This window comes from Manis javanica, chromosome 2 (genome assembly GCF_040802235.1).
Source record: "Manis javanica isolate MJ-LG chromosome 2, MJ_LKY, whole genome shotgun sequence".
Classification (NCBI taxonomy): domain Eukaryota; kingdom Metazoa; phylum Chordata; class Mammalia; order Pholidota; family Manidae; genus Manis; species Manis javanica.
Genome location: NC_133157.1, coordinates 161112836 through 161131109, shown reverse-complemented (window position 1 = coordinate 161131109; position 18274 = coordinate 161112836). Strand labels below are relative to the sequence as shown.

Below are 18274 nucleotides of genomic sequence, written 5' to 3'. Positions count from 1 at the left end.
TTTCTTTTTAGCACTGAATAATACTCCATTGCCTAAATGTATCACAGTTTATCCATTCAACAACTGAAGATATCTTGGTTGCTTCTAAATTTTGGCAGTTATGAACAAAGCTGCTATAAACATCTGTGTACAGATTTTTGGGTGAACATGTTTTCAGCTCCTTTGAGTAAATTTACTAACAAGAAGCACAATTGCTGGATTGTATGTAAGAGTATGTTTAATTTTGTAAGAAACCACCAAACTGTCTTCCATAGTGGCTGTAATATACCATTTGGGATTCCCACCAGCAGTGAACAGGAATTATGTAACTCCATGTCCTTGCCAGCATTTGGTGGTGGTGGTGGTGGTGGTGTTTTGTGAGGCGTATCTCAGTGATTTTATTCGCATTATCTGGATGACATATGTTGTGGAGCATCTTTTCATATGGTTATTTGCCATCCATATATCTTCTGTGGTGAGCTGTTTGTAGAGTCTTTGGCCCATTTTTTATTTGGGTTGTTTGATATCTTACTGCTGAGTTTTAAGAGTTCTTTGTATTTTTTGGGTAAGAGTCTTTCTTTTACCAAATGTGTCTTTTGCAAATATTTTCTCCCATTCTGTGACTTATCTTTTAATTCTCATGTCACTGTCTTTTCCAGAGCAGAAATTTTTAATTTTACTGAAGTCCAGCTTGTCAGTTATTTTTTTCATGGATCTTGTTTTTGGTATTATATCTAAAAAGGCATCACTATACCCAAGGACATCTAGATGTTATCCTGCTATCTTCTAGGAGCTTTATAGTTTTGCATTTTATATTTAGGTCTGTTAATTTTATGAAGTTTATAAGGTCTGTGTCCAGATTAATTTTTTGACATGTGGCATCCAGTTGTCCCAGTACCATTTGTTAAAGAGACTGTCTTTGCTCCATTGTATTGCCTTTGGTCTAAGATCGAGTGACTATATTTATAGGGGTCTGTTTCTTAGCTCCTTGTATTGCTCCATAGATTTGTCTGTTCTTTTGTCAGTACCACATTATCTTGATGACTGTAGCTTTATACTAAATCTTGGAGTCTGGCATCAGTCCTCCAATTTCTTCTCCACTTTCAAAATCGTGCTGGCTACAGACTTTAGAATCAGGTTTTTTGATATCCATTAAAATAACTTGCTGGGATTTTTATTGGGATTGCATTGAAGCTATAGATCGGTTTGGGAAGAACTGAAATCTTAACAGTAATGAGTCTTTCTATCCATAAATGTGGAAAATCTCACCATTTATATAGTTCTTCCTTGATTTTGTTCATCAGAGTTTTATAGTTCTCTTTATATAGATCTTATACATATTTTGTGAGGGCTATACCTAAGTATCTCATTTTTGGGGGGTGCTAATGTAGATGGTATTTAGTTTTTAATTTCAAATTCCACTTGTTCATTGTTGGTATATAGGATATGTGGACTATTAAATTAAATTTTATTTGTTATTTTAAATTGTAGTTAAAAACACACCACAAGAGATCTGCTCTCTTAACACATTTTTAAATCTACATTATTGTTAATGGTAAGCACAGCGTTCTACAGCAGATCTCTAGAACTTTTTCACCGTGCATAACTGACTGTATACTCATTAAACAGCAACTCCCCATTTCCCCCTCTCTCCAGGCCCTGGCAGCCACTGTTCTACTTCTGCTTCTGTGAGTTTGACTCCTTTAGATAACTCTTATATATGGAATCATGTAGTGTTTGTCCTCTGTAACAGGCTTCTATCACTTAGCATAATATCTTCAAAATTCATCTATATTGTTGAATATGACAGGATTTCCTTTTTTTATGGCTGAATAATTTTCTACTGTGTGTATATGCCACATTTCTTTATCCATCCATTGACAGACATTGACACTATTCTTCTTGATTATTTTGAATAATGCTGCAATGAACATGAGACTGCAAATATCTCTTTGAGACCGTGTTTTCAATTCTTTTGAATAAGAACCAAGAAGTGGAAGTCCTGTTTCATGTGGTAGTCCTTGTTATAATTTTTAGAATATCACTATACTATTTTCCATAGTAACTGCATCATTTTACACCCTCACCAACAAGCTTTATAAGGGTTCCAGTTTCTCCACATCTTGCCAACATTCTCCTCTTTTTTAAATAATGGCCATCCTACCAGGTGTGACATGATGCTTCATTGAGGTTTTGATTTGCATTTCCTTGATCAGCAGTGATGTTGAGCTCTTTTTGTGTGTTGACCATTTGTATGTCTTCTTTGGAGAAATGTCTATTCAAGTTCTTTCTTTGCACATTTTTTTTTAAACCAGGTTATTGGTCCCTTTGTTATTGAATTGTAGGAATTCCTTATATATTTTGCATATTAACCTCCTATCAGATATATGATTTTGTATGTGTTTTCTTTCATTCTATAAGTTTCTTGTTCACTCTGTTGACTGTTTCATTTTCTGTGTAGGAGCTTTTTAGTTTGATATAGTCCTACTTGGTCTATTTTTACAGTTCTTGCCCTGAATCTTTACTGTTCAGTTCTTTCGTGGTTCCCTATGAATTTTAAGATTTCTTTTTCATTTTTGTAAAAAAATCCCACTGAGATTTAGGTAGGGATTGTGTTGAATCTGTAGATTATTAAAAGTTATTCTCAGTTATGAGAATTTCTAAGTATTTTATTCTTTTTGCTGCTATTGTAAATGGAACTGTTTTTGTCCTTTTCACATTATTGTTATTGTATAGAAATACAACTGATTTTTGTGCGTTGACTCTATGTCTTGCTGCATTGCTAAATTTATTAGTTCTAACAGTCCTTTTTGTGTGGCATCTTCTGTGTTTTCTACATATAAAATCCCATAATCTGTGAACAGAGATAATGTTACTTCTTCCTTTCCAATTTGAATGCCTTCTATTTCTTTTTCTTGCCTTAGTACTCTGGTTAGAGTTTCTAGTAATTGTTGAATAGATGTATCAAAATTGGGGAGTCTTGCCTTATTCCTGTTCTTAGAGGAAAAGCTGGACTATTTTTGTAAAGTCTATTTCTCCTGCCGTATGAAATCTCTGATGTCACCTCTCAGAGAGAGTAGTGTTCAGTACGCACATAGTTACATGGAAAGTAGTTAGTAGGGCTCTGTTCTGCTGTCTCTCTGTGATCTCTGTAAAGCCTTCTGCCTCTGTTAATATAACACGGAGCTGCTAGGCTTCACTAATTGCTAGCATATAACCCTATTATTTTCTTGGGACATAAATTGGACCTACTCTGATCCAATTAAATTTGGATCCTTTTTCAGGATAGTTTTTGAAGCCAATATTTCAGATTTTTTTCTGACCCCAAGGGCACTTATCTTAGCTGTCTCTTTCCCTAGTTCTTTCTGGGAAACTAGCTGATTTACAGTGTAGCTTGCTGCTACTTTCGTGAAGCCACCAGACTTCTGTGAATTGCTTACAACCAAAATCAGCAGTGTTTTCAAAGTGCCCTTAAGCTTGAACTTCCTCACATTCCATTTCAAATAAAGTCAGCACCTTTGGGAGAGCTTCAGAGCTCTGTTCTTATGGAGTACCGCACCCCCTGGGCAGAATTTCTGAGTCACTGCTCTGGAGTGGGAATGGGGACAGTGGCCCCCTTCTCTGGGAGTGACACCCTTCCTTTATGAGCAGGGTGTTGGGCAAAGGAGGTAGTCTCCGATGTTCCTGGCGTGCCTTTCCTGACAACCTGTTTCTCATGAGCAAGCCGAGAAGCCTGTCAGTTCCCAAGTGCTCTCAGCCTGCGGTGCCTGTGTATAGGATTCACTTGTGAGTGGTGGTGGCTGGGTGGAAGAAGGCATTGCCTCACTTCTTGGCTGTATACATGAGGAATTTAGATTTTGCAGCTTGTAACTGGGAGAAATGAGAAGTTCTGGTGGATGAGAAATACATTGTTACTTGAATTGTTTTTTCCCTAAGGTTAAATCTTGTTTTTCTCTGACAGCTTTTAAGATTTTTTTCTTTGTCTTTAGTTTCCAGAAATTTAACTATGATGTGCTTTGGTATGGATTTCTTTGTGTTTATCCTGCCTGGGTTTCACTCACCATTTTGAACCTGTAAGCTTTAGGTCTCTTGCCAGTTTGGGGAGTTTTCAAGCCTTTTTTTTTCCTCAATATTTTTCTTTTTCACCCTTCTTCTCCTTTCCTTCTGGGACTGCAGTAACACAGAGTTTAGATCTTTTGTTATAGTCTCACTAATTTTTGAGGCTTTCTTCATTTCTTTTTCCAGTCTTTTTTTTCCTTTGTTGTTTAGGTTGGGTGGTTTCTGTCTTTCTAACTTCCATTTCATTGATGCCTTCCTCTGTTTCCTCCTTTCTATTGAACCCATCCATTGAGATTTTTATTTCAATTGTTGTGTATTTTAGTTCTAAAATTGCCATTTGTTCCTTCTTTTTATCATCCATTTCTCTGCTGAGATTTTCTATTTGCTGAAGCTTTCTGGTTTTCAGTTGTTTAAAGCATGTTGTACTTGCAAACATTTTTATCATGGTTACCTTAACATTTTTGTTGGATTATTTTTAAATTGCTGTTATTTTGGTGTCGGGATCCTTCGATTTTTTTTCATTCACTTTCAGTGTTCATTGTTCTTGATATGATTAGTAATTTTTTTGGTAGAAACCTGAACATTTTGATATTGTACTGTGAGACTCTGAATCTTATTTAAACCTACTGTTTCTTTTTTCTGTGTGTGTCCTGTGTGATACCACTCTGGCATGTGGGGTGAACGGTGCTACCTCAGCATTGCTAGTTGGAGGTACAAGTCCAGTTCCCCCACACTGCCTCCATTGACACCCAAGGTGGGGAAAGCCTCATTATTGATAGTTGGAGTGGGAATTCTGATCCCCACACAGTCGTCATCGACACCACAGTGGGGATAACCTCGTTACTGCTAGGTGATGGGTAAGGCCCTGACTCTCCACTGTTCCTCTCCTGACACCACTCAGCAGGGAGGGGAAGGGTTTTCCATCACTGCTGGGTGGGAGTAGAAACCCAGGCCCCCTGTGGGGGCTCCACTGACCCCACCCAGGGAGTTGAAGTCTCAGCTCCCTGCCTGGTGAGGATGAAAACCTAGTCTCCCCAGGTGGCCTTTGGTGCTATGGTCAGAGGAGAGCAACAGTTTTTCCTGTATCTTTGGCTCAGCTAAAGTGGGTTTTGTCTTAAGTTTTCTGTCTTCTAGACTGCCTCCTTCCTGGTCCTCAAAAATGAATTTGTTACTTGTGCAAAGTGATTTTAAAATTGTGGAAAGTACTTAATATTTATATGATTTGAATCAGTTCATTTTAATTCATAATATTGTGGAATCTGTCATAACTGAGTTGTATATAGACTAATTTGTAGTAAAGTCAGAATTTATATTGTATAAGGGAAATGAGAATGAAGTGTTACGTGGGTTTGCTCTTTATGTTATGTTAACCTGATATTTTGAGGTTACTTTCTCACAACAAATAAAATTATAACAGTGGCCAAACATATTATCTTTATATCTCTGCCTAAAGGATGGTTTCACAATGAATTTTTTTTTTTTTTAAGTAACTTCTCCCTGGCCCCCATCTGCATCTTTGCTATTATTCTGCTACTGAAAGAGAGACTCTGGTTCATTTCCTAGAAAATAGGATTGACATGTAAAGAGGAGACACCTCATATGAAGTTCAATATCTGGACAGTTTCCCTTCTCTGCCATGATGTTAGAATATTTTGACTCCGTATGCACAGAACCTAAATGTACAGATAAAAAGAATAGTTCTTGCTTTTGTTATTTGTTTGATTGATTGTTTTACTGATTGAACAGTAGTTACATGTACTGACTCCAAAGCCAGATGCCTGGTCTAGTCCTAGTACTGCCAGTTACTGGCTGTGACTTTGCGGAGGTCACACAACCTCTGTGTACTGCAGGGCCTTCAATTGTAAAGTGGGGGTGATCATTATCACTGCTTCATAGGGTCATTGAGGATTGCTGAACAACAGATGTGAATGAAGCATGAGCTGTCTGGAGCAGATGTTGAAGCTTGTGAAATAGGTGCAGTGCTGTGGACCACTGCGGTAGACCTTTCCCTAGGTGTTTCTTCCTGCTGAGAGATTGGTCATGTGTGTCGTGTGGCAGATTTATATAATCCAGTTGTTAGTCTTTTTTATAGTCTTAAGGAAAGAATCACTAGTGGATTTTTTCTGTGTAGAAAGATAACTAATAAGAATGATCTTTCTTTTACCAGGAACATTTTTTATCCCATTTAAATAAACTACTAATTGAACATAACTCATTATCTTCACAAACTGCTCTCAAAATTCATTTTCACTGCAATAGTTTTGTCTTAATGGAAATATTCATGGTTCTGTCTTTATTGAAAATGTTGAGCTTTGAACAATTGTCTTCTGTGTAGGCCAACTGAGATTATCTTTATTATTCAGATAAATGATGAATTTATTCACCATAGCCAGGTTCTTATCCTTTGTCATTATATACTTTTTACTTTTCTCTTTCAAAGAAAAAAATATCAACTCAATCCTGGTTTGGAAACTCTGATCAGCCTCTTTTGTTGGCCAAGCTAGTGTACACTTGGTAGTAGAGCAAGCTTTTCAGAGCATTTCCCAGTTCATTTCAAATTGGTTTAAAAAGAAAAAAAGATTTAAAAAAAAAACCCTTTTGTTGGCTGGGTGCTTGTTTTAGTTTTTTTTAAGGAAAATTTATCACTTGCCGTTTCCCATTCTTCCCCCCACCCTCCCACCCCACAACTGCACAGCCGACACTGTCGAGGCTCAGTGTCTCCAGGTGTGCCAGGTGCTGTGTCATGGCCCCCTGCCAGGACCCTGCCTGTCTATCCTTTGTGGGTCAGGACTGGATCACCCACTTTTCCCTCTGGGTGTTGTGCTCATCAGAAGGCTTGCATGTCTTGCCAAAAAGTTCTTTTTCAGTAATTTAATTCGTAAGCATTCACCAAATTGATAACTTTTCACATACATCATGTTAAATGTAGCAAAAAAAAAAAAAGACTAATAAAATGCACAACTTAACAAAATCAGTGCTTTCCAACTCTAAGGGCAAGAACAAGGTTAATTTTCACTACTAATTTAAGTTATGCTTTTTGAGCACATTAAAATACATCATTTTGTTCATTCACTCAATAATGACTCTTTTTTAATGTAGCTGTTTCTTTTTAGTCCAGAGTAGTTTTAGTCTCATCAATAATATGAGATGTGACCAAATTTTCATTAAGGGAAATTTTGCTCTCCAAGGTGATTCTGAAACTGGCCTTAAAAAGAAACTTCTAGCATACTGTTTACCTATTCGATTTTTTTCATAGTATTGCTATTAGCCAATATTTTCCTTTTTTAGTGTAATTTTCAGAGGAGTTCCTTTCAGTTTTGCATTATTGACTTTTATATCCACTTAAATAGTGTATATTTGGCTTAAAAATTAGGCAGACCTAGGGATCCGAAGCCCTCAGCTGGAAGGCAGGTGACAGTGATCTCTGTGGGAAAGGAGAAGTCAAATTTCCATAAAAACACCCCCCCAGTCCCGTTGCATCTCAACAGCAGAGCAGCGGGAAGGTCCCTGCGCCCCTGGAGGACGGCTCTGGTGACGCTTGAGCTCTCCCTCGGGTTGCATGTGCTCTCACTTAATAAATGGCCTCAAGTTCTTGGGAAAGAAAGAATCCCAGCCCTGAGGCCCATGCTGCCATCAGGATGTCCCTTGCTCTCAGGTACAACTTACAAGTTGCTAAGGGTTTTTCATTATTTCTGTTAACATAAAGTAATGGCAGATCTTGTTCAGGGAGATTTACTCATCGTGGCAAAGTGGTTGTTGAACTGATACTGTCAAGGATCTAACCTGGGCTGCCTCCTTCCCACCTTGATGTCTCAGCACTTCCCTGTTCTAGGGCCTCTGTACGGAGGGAGACGGCCAGGCAGTGTGATGTACTTTCATGTGATTGGACCTTAAGTTTCTGAAGTTGTAAAAATGGTACAGAGAGGTTGCACGTACTCATCATTCAGCTTCTCACAATGATAACATCTTGCATAATTATACATTATCAAAGCCAGGAAATTGACACTAATACAATACAACAAACTAGACTACAGATCTTGGGTTTCATGAATTTTCATATAAATGGTTTTTAAAAAATTGCTGTAAGACCAGTACATCTGCTGCTGTTGCTCATACTTTTCTCAGGTTTCCTGTTGGGGAAGAGCAGTCCATTGTCCAGTTTTTAAGAATTTTTAAATTATATGTATTTTTTGAAACTTCAGAGATAAGATTTATTGAACCAATTAGAATGACAACAAGAGATTTTACTACCATCAGGCCACACAAGGGAGACTTAGTGAGTAGCAAATGCTAGAAGAGGTAGACTTCACATGTACTAGCAGGAAAATCAGCCAGATAACGTACCTGTACCTGACTGCCCCCTGAGAATTTGGACAAGTAAAGATATAAAAAAGGAAAAAAAACTTGTCAAGAATCAGTTTTGCCAGTAACAACCAAGTAACTTTTTAGATAACCAATTAAAAAAACTGGGGGACGTTTTAAGATAATTGATGAAAATCAGGAAGCAGAACTCTGTCTTCTGATAGCACTAAACAAATAATTTAGCTGATCAAAGAAGAATTAAACTCTGAGGCATCAGCTTCGAATACACAATTGACCCTCATTAAAATTCGGTGAGTCATCTTGATGGTATCTAAGTAGAAGCAGAGTCTACATATGCAAAAAATCACAGTCAGAAGAATGCACCACCATTCTGCCTTTTCTCTCACAAAAGTATTGTACCTCTGTGTGAATTATAATATTTGTTATGGAAAACTTACTGGGGCAGAAGTAGGTCTCAAATATTACTGGGTTTTTGAGTATTTATAAAGAAAACATTTAGTCCAATAATACCGTGGCAAAAAGTCAAGCTGATTTATGGAAACATACAGTAATATTTTTCTTTCAAAGCTTTGGTATAAGAAAATGACAAATTCATTTTATTAAGAAATAGCTATGTACTCATTCCACAGACTTGGAGAGAAATCCTTTGATATAGACTAGCATTAACTCTTTGGACCAGTGTAGTGAAGCTATCTTACTATGTTGGCTTGCTGTGCTGGTCTGATAACTTCTGATACCACTTACTGTTCATCAACATTGATGTTCTTCAGACTCTGCAAGAATCATGACATTGTGAACAACAAAATGCAAGGTTCTCCTGAGTTTGCTTATCTGTACATAGGATAAAACCTTTACACAGATCTCAATTCAGATGTCTTCTACAACTCTTCCAGTAAGAACTGGAGCTCCATGAAGATGCTTCAGGAGGTTTTCTTTGTGCCAGAGGGCTCCATAGAGAAGCACAAACCTAATGGGAAAAGCATGTAAAATGGACACCATGGCCTGGCATTCTTCATTTTGTAAGATGTCACAGTCCCTGGCAAGTTTGGGCTTTTAAAATCCTGTGTGAACATCATGTATTTTAGGGGTATTTGGTGAGGCTGCCTCTGGAACATCTAGGGCCAACCAGGATGATATGGGTCAACCCTGGAGCCAATCTGGGCAAACCCCACGTGTGCCATTTACTCCCTGGATTAAACCTAGGTGTTGGAGCTGGCTGAATATTGCATTTAGTTCCCTACTTGTTCTTTCAAGAGGCCATTTAATGCTATAGTTAAGTATCCTGGCTCTACAGACAGACTGCTTGGAGTCAAATTCTAGCATTGCTCCTTATTATCCATATGAACTTGGTTGAGTTTTGTGACTTCACCATGCTTCCAATTTTTTTTCTCTCATAATAGAGAAATAAAACACCCATTTCATGTGGTGGTTGTTGGATTAAATGGGATAATGCATGTAAAATGGTTGAGTACTTCCCTTGCTGTATCTGTGGTGTAGCTATGTACACTGGTTACGAACTGACAGTACCAAGATGGGAGTATTAAAGGCAGAATCACGGATAAAAGATAGATGGTGGGAGAATGGGTTGGGGCATCTTCAGATAGAGGGTGACTGTATAGGATGTAACAAGCCTGAGCAAGGGAAAATGTATGTGAAGTCCACAAGCAAAACTGAAAGCCAACAGGAAGGCAGGCATGGGCCTCAGGTGGTTATGTAAGGACAAGTTTATCCTGCATGGTAACCAAATGTTGCAATTAACATAACAATGAAATATTGTAGAGCAGCAATAATTATTTAGAATAACAAACCTATTTTAATGGAAGTACAGGAAAGCAGGCTTAGTCACACACTGCTAACTGAAGTGTAAATTGGTAAGAGTTTTTCAGGAGACCTAGTTGGCAAAATAAGGCAAAAGTTCTTACGTATGCATACCCTAAATTATTCTTTGATTCTACTTTTAGGTCTTAAAATCCTAGCGAACAGCTACTTAAATTCACAACAGGAAGAACCTAAATGAATTGTGACTGACAGTCTGTTATTAATAATGAAAATCATTCAGTAATTGACCACATAAATCCACATGTGTCTTTACACTCTTTCAGTGACTATTATATTAGTTGTGCTTTGTAGAAGGGAATCTTCTTTATTCATGAAGAAAAGCCAACTCAGGCTTTACTGTGGAATAAGGGAGCCTGAACTGTGTGTGAGCATTTTTTCTAATATTGCTATTGGCAAGGCCATTACTGCTCTATAATAACAGTACTTGAAGCAATGCAAGTAGTTTCTTGATTTCTTAAAATAAGAATAGAATTTGAAGTCATAATACTTGTTATCTTTAAATAAGAATTATGTGTCATATTTATACAGCTAGGGAAAAAACAAATCAACAATAATATGACATTTTACTTGTAAAATTGGCAAATATTTTTACAACTTTATTGAGATAAAGTATAATAAACTGCATGTAATGTGTACAGTTTGATCAGTTTTGACTTACAAACTATTTTTGCTCACAACACTTCTGACACCAAATGTTTGGGGAATTTTTTTCTTCATGCCAACCAGTTCTCCAGTTTTCCAGATACCATTTGGGTTCCTACAATTCCAACACTACCCAGAATTAGCACAAACCTCACAGATAAGGGCTCAGTCCCACAAGACTGCCCCACGGCTGCTGTCAGTCACACAAGTCCCATGGTGCTGCCTGTATTCCTGACCAGTTGGCCATAAATTTAGGAGGTTTCCACAACTCCCTCCTCAAATTTGATAATTGGTTTGTATGGATCACACAATTTAGGAAGATATTTTACTTACTATCACAGGTTTATTATGAAGGATATAAAATGAACAGCCAGATGAAGAGGTACATAGGATGAGGTCCAGAGGGTCTTGGAGCATAGAAGCTTCTGTCCCTGTGGTGCTGGGTGTTTTTGAACCTCAGATGATCTCTGTACCCTGTCAGTGAGGGTTTTCATGGAGGTTCCATTACAGAGGCAGACTGATTAAATCATTGGCCATTGCTGATTGAACTCAAATCTCCAGCCCCTCTCACCTCCCCAGATCAGGGCGTGGGGCTGAAAGTACCTTTTTTCCTATTCTGGTATGGATATTATTATTAAAAAATCTTGCCCCCAAATTATTATTTTTGTGCAATAGGTGACAACATGGGACTTATGACTGGCATCTTAAGTGGGGCAGTCTTGTGAGACTGAGCCCTTAATCTGTGGGGTTTGTGCTAATTTTGGGTAGTGTCAATTAAATTGAATTGAATTATTATTAAAAATGTTAGTAAAGATTTTTTTGTAATAATATCCAGTACTGGAATAGAAAGGCAGTTTCATATGTTAATAACAGGAGTGTAAAATTGGTATAACTTTCTTGAAGTTGCACCAATTTGGAGCAATTTGTTAGTGTTAAAAACCTAAAATGCATGTTCTTTGAATTAGCAATTAGTCTTCCAACTTAAGGAAATAAATTTTCTTGTAAACATATATTTAATTACCAAAATGTTCATCACTATGATGTTTCTAATTGCAGGAAATGGGAAACAAATTAGATGTCCAACAATATGGAAGTGTTTAAGGAACCAATTTATATAATGAAATAATGTATATAATGCTTTAAAATTAGTAGAAATACATTGTTTTGTAAACAAAAAGATCATATGATATTCCTGTTTTAACTTATTTTTTCAAGTTAACAAAGTGCATTGGATAAAAAGACTAGAAGCCTGTCTTTAAAGCAAAATGTCAAAAGTAGTTTCCTCCAGCTACTGAGATTTATCTGTATTTTTTCCAATGCATATGTTTTCTTTAAAAATATTTTCATTAAAATTTCTTCCTGATTGTAAAGTTAACAGAGAGGCATGAAGTAAATCCATAAAATAGGATCGATAGATTAGTTTGAGCTATAAAAAGTCATTTTTAAAAAACAACTCCTTTATGTTTAGTGCTATCAGGTTAAAATCCCCTGGAGCTTGGCCCCTGCCTACCTCCACCTTCACCTGTTACAGTTCCCAATTCCCTCTTAATGCTCTCGTGGGAAGGGACTGCGAGGTTTCCTGGGACGCACTCTTTTGCTCCCAGGACCAGTCCCTTGCTTTTGCTCATGCTGTCCGTCTGCCTTGAGTCTTCTTCCTCCTTGGTTTCATCCTCCTCCTCTCTTGAGACCTGCTGTCTGTGTCATCTCCAGAAAGCCTTTCCTGAGCACCTAGTGTTCCTCCTTTCCCATTCCCATCTCTACTGAGGCATATACCATGTTTTATTATCCCTTTTCATTGTCCTCTCCCAATAGACTGAGCATGGCTAGAGGTCAGGACAGTATTGATTAGCACAGTGCCTGGAATCTAGCAGTAGGAGCTTAACTACGTGTATGTGTGTATAACTGAACAATAGAAATAAAGCTGGGATGGGATCTGACAGCCTGGATATTGGAAGAAGTTTGAGTATATTTGCATGATTGGACCACTGGGCCTTCATGAAGAATTTAAATGAGGATAGAGAGGTTAGCAGGAGCCAGGTCATTAAGAATTTCATGTGTCATCCTAAGGAGATTGGATTTTACAGTTTAAATGATAGGGAGCCAGCCAGTAAAGATGTTTAAGTAGGAAAATGACTTGCCTTAACATTTCTCAGAGTGTTAAATATTATTAATATTATATAAAAAGCTTTGATATAAAATAAATTTTGGAAGTCCTGGATTAAACCAAGTTGAATAAATTTCTGTTCTGAACTTCTCAGATTGTTTTCTATGCTAATACACATTTTAAATCCTCCAAAAGGGTATATGTATGTGATATAATTTGCATTAATTCCCAGATTTGTTTATCATGGAATCTTTGTGTTTAGGGACTGTTAAAGAACATGTTTTAGGAAATGCACACAGGGGAGACTAGTAGCTATGAAACCTCTTAGCGATTTGTTTCAATAGCCTAGGTAAGAAACACTGAGGGCTTGAATCAGAAGGTTAATGGTGAGAAAGGAGGGGCAAGGGAATTAAGTTGTATCTCTTAGAGCACATTCTCCAAATGTGGTGATTTATCAATAATTTTAAAAGATAATGGCATGATTTGAGAGTTGTTACTGCCCGATCCAAAGACATTAGGGCAAGTACTGTGAATTGTGGTTTGAAACATCTCTGACAGAAGGTAGACAAAGGAAAGTGCTGCTTTTATTTTATGTTTACACCACCAACTGGTCCCAGGCTCACTCCTCTTGATACCAGACACTGTCCAGGGGCCGGCATGGACTAATGCACTTGATGATAAAGGGACAGCTTCTAGACTGTACATGTAAATACTTGTTAAATACTGAGCAGATAGGCGGTGGCATCATAATAAGGTAACAGACAGTGTTAGTATTGGGAAGATTCTCATTTGACGTGGTCATGAGTTAGAGTTGCTGTGAAGAGGAGAGAGAGCACCTGTAGGCCGTTGGATATGTGAGTTTGTACAGCAGATGATGTGGGCTGATCCAGCTCTCATTTCACGTGCTATGTCTCAGTTGCTGCATATTTTAGGGGTTTCATGTCTCTTATGACATCATAAAATACTAAACTACAGGGTGAAGACACTGCCATTCTAGTTCTTACCCGTATTGCAACTTCACATGTCAGTTACCCTTGTCCCTTTACAATTCCTGATCACAGGCTAGTCACTCTGAAATCACTTCTGTGGATTTTTTAGACTTCTAATTTTAGGAATATTGAAATATAGGCCATTCACCTCTAAATGGAAGCTGCAGTTGCCTTAGCAAGTATGAGGAAGATGCTCATTTGGCAATGTTTGTCACTGCTTTGTTAGTGTACTTAGTGAAATCATTGAGTTAATAGTTATATATAATATGTTTCGGTTTCATTTATTTCAAGTGTGATAACAGTGTTCCCTTATTTTATTTACAGCTCCAAAAGGAATTCTTCATTTGTCTCCTGATGTTTATCAAGAGATGGAAGCCAGTCGCCACAAAGTAATCTCTGGCACCTCTCTAGGCTATTTGTCACCCAAAGATATGAACCAACCCTCAAGCTCTTTCTTCAGTATATCTCCCACATCGAATAGTTCAGCTACAATTGCCAGGGAACTCCTTATGAATGGAACATCTACAGCTGAAGCCATAGGTTTAAAAGGAAGTTCTCCTACTCCCCCTTGTTCTCCAGTACAACCTTCAAAACAACTGGAATATTTAGCAAGGATTCAAGGCTTTCAGGTATGAATTAAAAGCAAAAACAAAAACAAGAAAACAGGTTCATTAGCCCGTCCTTCATCTCTATCCATTAGAAAGCTCATTCTTGCCTGCTAGTGTGACCTATATGCCAGTTATAAATTACTAGGGATGCAAAGGACAGAAAAAAAAAGAGCCATATGCAGACGCCTCATTTCCTTTTATTTTCATTCTCTTCGCTATCCTTTTGCTGCCTGGCTCTCCTTCATTTTCTCTCTTCTAACTCTTTTTTTTTTTTTCTGTTCTGTCTTCCAGTTGGTCTTGATTGGGTGTTCTATCTCCTTACTGTCTTCCACAAACAAAACCTCTACCTTCATGCATTTGGTATTAGTACTTAGCACTAAATTCTCCCTCATTTTACAGTAAGGTTGAGTTTTTAATGATGATTTTACTTCCAAGCTGTTTTGAATTTAGCATTCTATTGCTGGTAATGATTCAGGTATATCATTAAGGTACAACATCCTAGAAGTTTATTATCTTTGGAGTTAATTAAACATGTGCTAGAAGATGAGATACTTTCTAGTTGCTTGAGGCACAAAAACGTGTTATTTGTTTTACTGGATCACATTTTGAACCATCTAGGGTTGTACCTGCCTCAGATGAAACCAGCAGTTCTCTTTCAGGTGGTCTAAACTAGCTCAGAGCCCATGTAACTTGCGTATGTGAATCTGGGGATGGCAACGTTTTTTCTCCTTTTTATTCTTTGTTCCCTTAAAAAAAACCCAATAATCCTTTATGGATAGAACTTTTTAAAAAATCGTTAACTCTAAGAAGAGGAAATACCTACCTTCTGGTTTCTTAGTTGCCTTGAAAATCATGTACTGAACTGTAACTGCTGACCCGACTGGATGGCCAGCAGCGTGCTTGTGCGTAGAAAGAGTGTATTGCTCCCTCATACTCCACTGTTTTCATCCCCTTTTCCATCTTAGTCTTATTCCTTAAGACCAAAAACTGTAATTTCCTTTAGAAATGCTCTAGAAGATCTGTACTGTGTAGAATGATCATGTATTTATAAGAATTTTACAAGTTTAGATTTATAAAATCAGAAAGAAGATCCTGTGTTTTGGCAGGTATTTTGCATATTTTTTTTGTTTTGCTTCACAGAAACCTGATTCTTTCAAATCTATTGCCAGGTAATTGTAAGTGTTTTTAATTAGACTATTAATATAAAATTAAAGAGGCTGTTACCAATTATTGGCTCTGTCATCTGAAATTTTAAGCATTTAAAGTGAAATTTCAGGATTTGTGTATGTTATTTACCTTAAGAATGACAATAAATCACTGTTTAAAATAAAGACCTTAATTCATACAGTTAAAATACTGGACAAAAAACTAATCAATTTTTAGTTCTATCTATAATCTGCATAGGATGAACTAGAAATGAACTGTGATGCAAAGAAATTCACTGCTCTACAAACTAGTTATTTAGAAATGTCTGAGAGTAACACTGCATTTTTATAGAAACAAAGCACAAATTACATTTAAGCGCTGAATTGATTATATTTGCTTGGAGGTGTTGCTATGGTAGATGTAATTTTGCTGCCAAAAGAACTACTTGACTTTTAAAAAGAAAATTTGTATTAATTTGTTAATTCTTGGCAATAGCAATAATTTTAAAATATCTTTACTTCAGTCAAAATGTAGAGTCTGTTTCCCTATTATTAGGCTGACTGCTCAGATTTTTTAAAGCTTATGCTGAGACAATATACTCTTATTTACGGACAAGTTAACATTTCCAAATTTGTTTACTATGCTTTTTCCATACTAATGAATATAAACAGATGGTTTTAAAACATTACTGTGCTTCTTTGTGAGTTGAATGAGCTTGGAATTGCTGTGAAATATTTTATCTCTGATGGATTACCACCTGCAGCTATGCAGTGAACAGCATCTCTGTGGGAAATGGCTTAGTGCTCTGTCCTGGCAGGTGCATAGAACATCTTCATGATGTCTAGTAGAAGGCTCTTTGTGGTTAAGATTGTTAAAGTCTGTTCTTTTTCGGAAACTTTCTACATGGTAGAAAAGCATATAGATTATTTCTATTCCTTAAATGTTTCAGTTGGATGTAGTTTAGAGATTATAGGGCCAATTTATTATGGATTACATGCTATTGTGTTATTTTTATTTCTGAAATTTGAAAATAATAAATTCTTTTTCTGTGTTTCTAGGTTAGTACTTTTAAAATTTTGTTATTGTACACTTACTAGATATTATTGCTTACTGAGTATTGTATAAACCCTCTGGCCTTCCTTGCCCATTGAAATTTGAATTAAGCCTACAAAGAGACATTGTATGTTACTGCTCACTATATTGTATTACAAAGTTAAAAATATATTAGTATACTGAAAACTAAGTTGTTTTAACTTAAAATTTTTTTCATTATCCAATCTACTGAAATTTATAAATTTATAAAGCCTGTCTGCTTACCAGAATGTAGGTATTAAACTCACATCCTTTGCTTAAATCTACAAAATAATTAAAATTATTGTACAATTAAAGTTATTATTAATAAAGCTGACTTCACAGAGCAGAATGTGACTGAACACTTGCACATTCTCAGTAATTCTTTTATCCTTGCTTGGTCTCACCTAGAGTTCTTATCACATTTTAGATGCAAGGTTCTGGATCTCTGTCATAAATGAATATTTTGCTTTCTTGAAGTCTTACTGAGTGCATTTCAGTTAACTTCTTTAAAAACCTAAATGTTTCTATTGATTGTCTTATTATTTTTTAGAAAAAAGTCAGTTTTACATCACTGGTTCTGTGAACCTCAGATTTTTTCCAGACCCCAGTTAGTACGCTTCTATAACTTCAATGCATTTCATAAAAACTCATTTAAAGTGATAGTCATACCATAGTTTTTCAGATTTGAGACTAATTATAATGCCATAATGCTTCAAAATAATTCAGCTTTTTAAAGAAAATTATTATGGGAGAGACATTCTTGAAATGCTATGCATTTGAGCTGAAGTAGAAGACCTTGTTTTGTTGTAATTTATGTTAGTCTAAGTTTTCACATCTTTAATATGCTTTTCCATACCAATTACATTAGAAATCTCTTTGTGTAATTAAATATAAGCAGTTCTTTTGTCTTTTGGTTCTGCTACCAATTCCCATGTAGAGGGTAATTCCTACGTAACACCAAGTAATTCTTTGGATACCAACAGGCTGTCCAGTAATCCAACTCAGTTCTGATACTTTCTAACTGGAGATAGCATCAGACCCACAGGTTAAGGGTTAGTCCCACAAGACTGCCTCCCCCCACCTCCCACCACCATTACCGACACCTTATGCATTTCAGGCACTGGTTGCAAGTCCAGGGTGTCACCTGTACTTCTGACCAACCAGTTACAGGTCAGAGGTTCCCAAGACCTCCTTCTCAGGTTTAATTTGCTAGACCCACTCACAGAACTCAAACATTTTGCTCACTAGACTACCAGTGTATTATGAAAGAATATAACTCAGAAACAGCCAGATGGAGGAGATGCATAAGGCAGTGTATGGGGGAAGGGTTGTGGAGCTTCCATGCCCTGTCCAGGTGTGCCACTCTTCCCAAATTTCCACGTATTCACCGATTTAGAAGCTCTCTGAAAACCCTGTCCTCTTGGGTTTTTACGGAGGCTTCATAACATAGTCATGATCAGTTAAATCATTGGTCATTGCCAGTTGACTCAACCTCTAATCCCTCTTCCCCC

The 18274-nt window shown here is 36.9% G+C and overlaps 1 protein-coding gene across 19 annotated transcripts in view; it reads left to right on the top strand.

Annotated features, from left to right (window-relative positions):
- STAU2 (staufen double-stranded RNA binding protein 2) overlaps positions 1-18274 on the top strand; it is a 369184-nt gene that overhangs the window by 213856 nt on the left and 137054 nt on the right. For 18 of the 19 annotated variants that reach the window (XM_073229713.1, XM_073229703.1, XM_073229712.1 and 15 more), the window contains one exon: positions 14260-14564. In XM_073229713.1, the coding sequence (XP_073085814.1) occupies positions 14260-14564 (305 nt within the window). Of the gene's footprint in view, positions 1-14259; positions 14565-15683; positions 17128-18274 lie in introns of those variants that run through there. The other variant, XM_073229716.1, reaches the window with a different exon arrangement.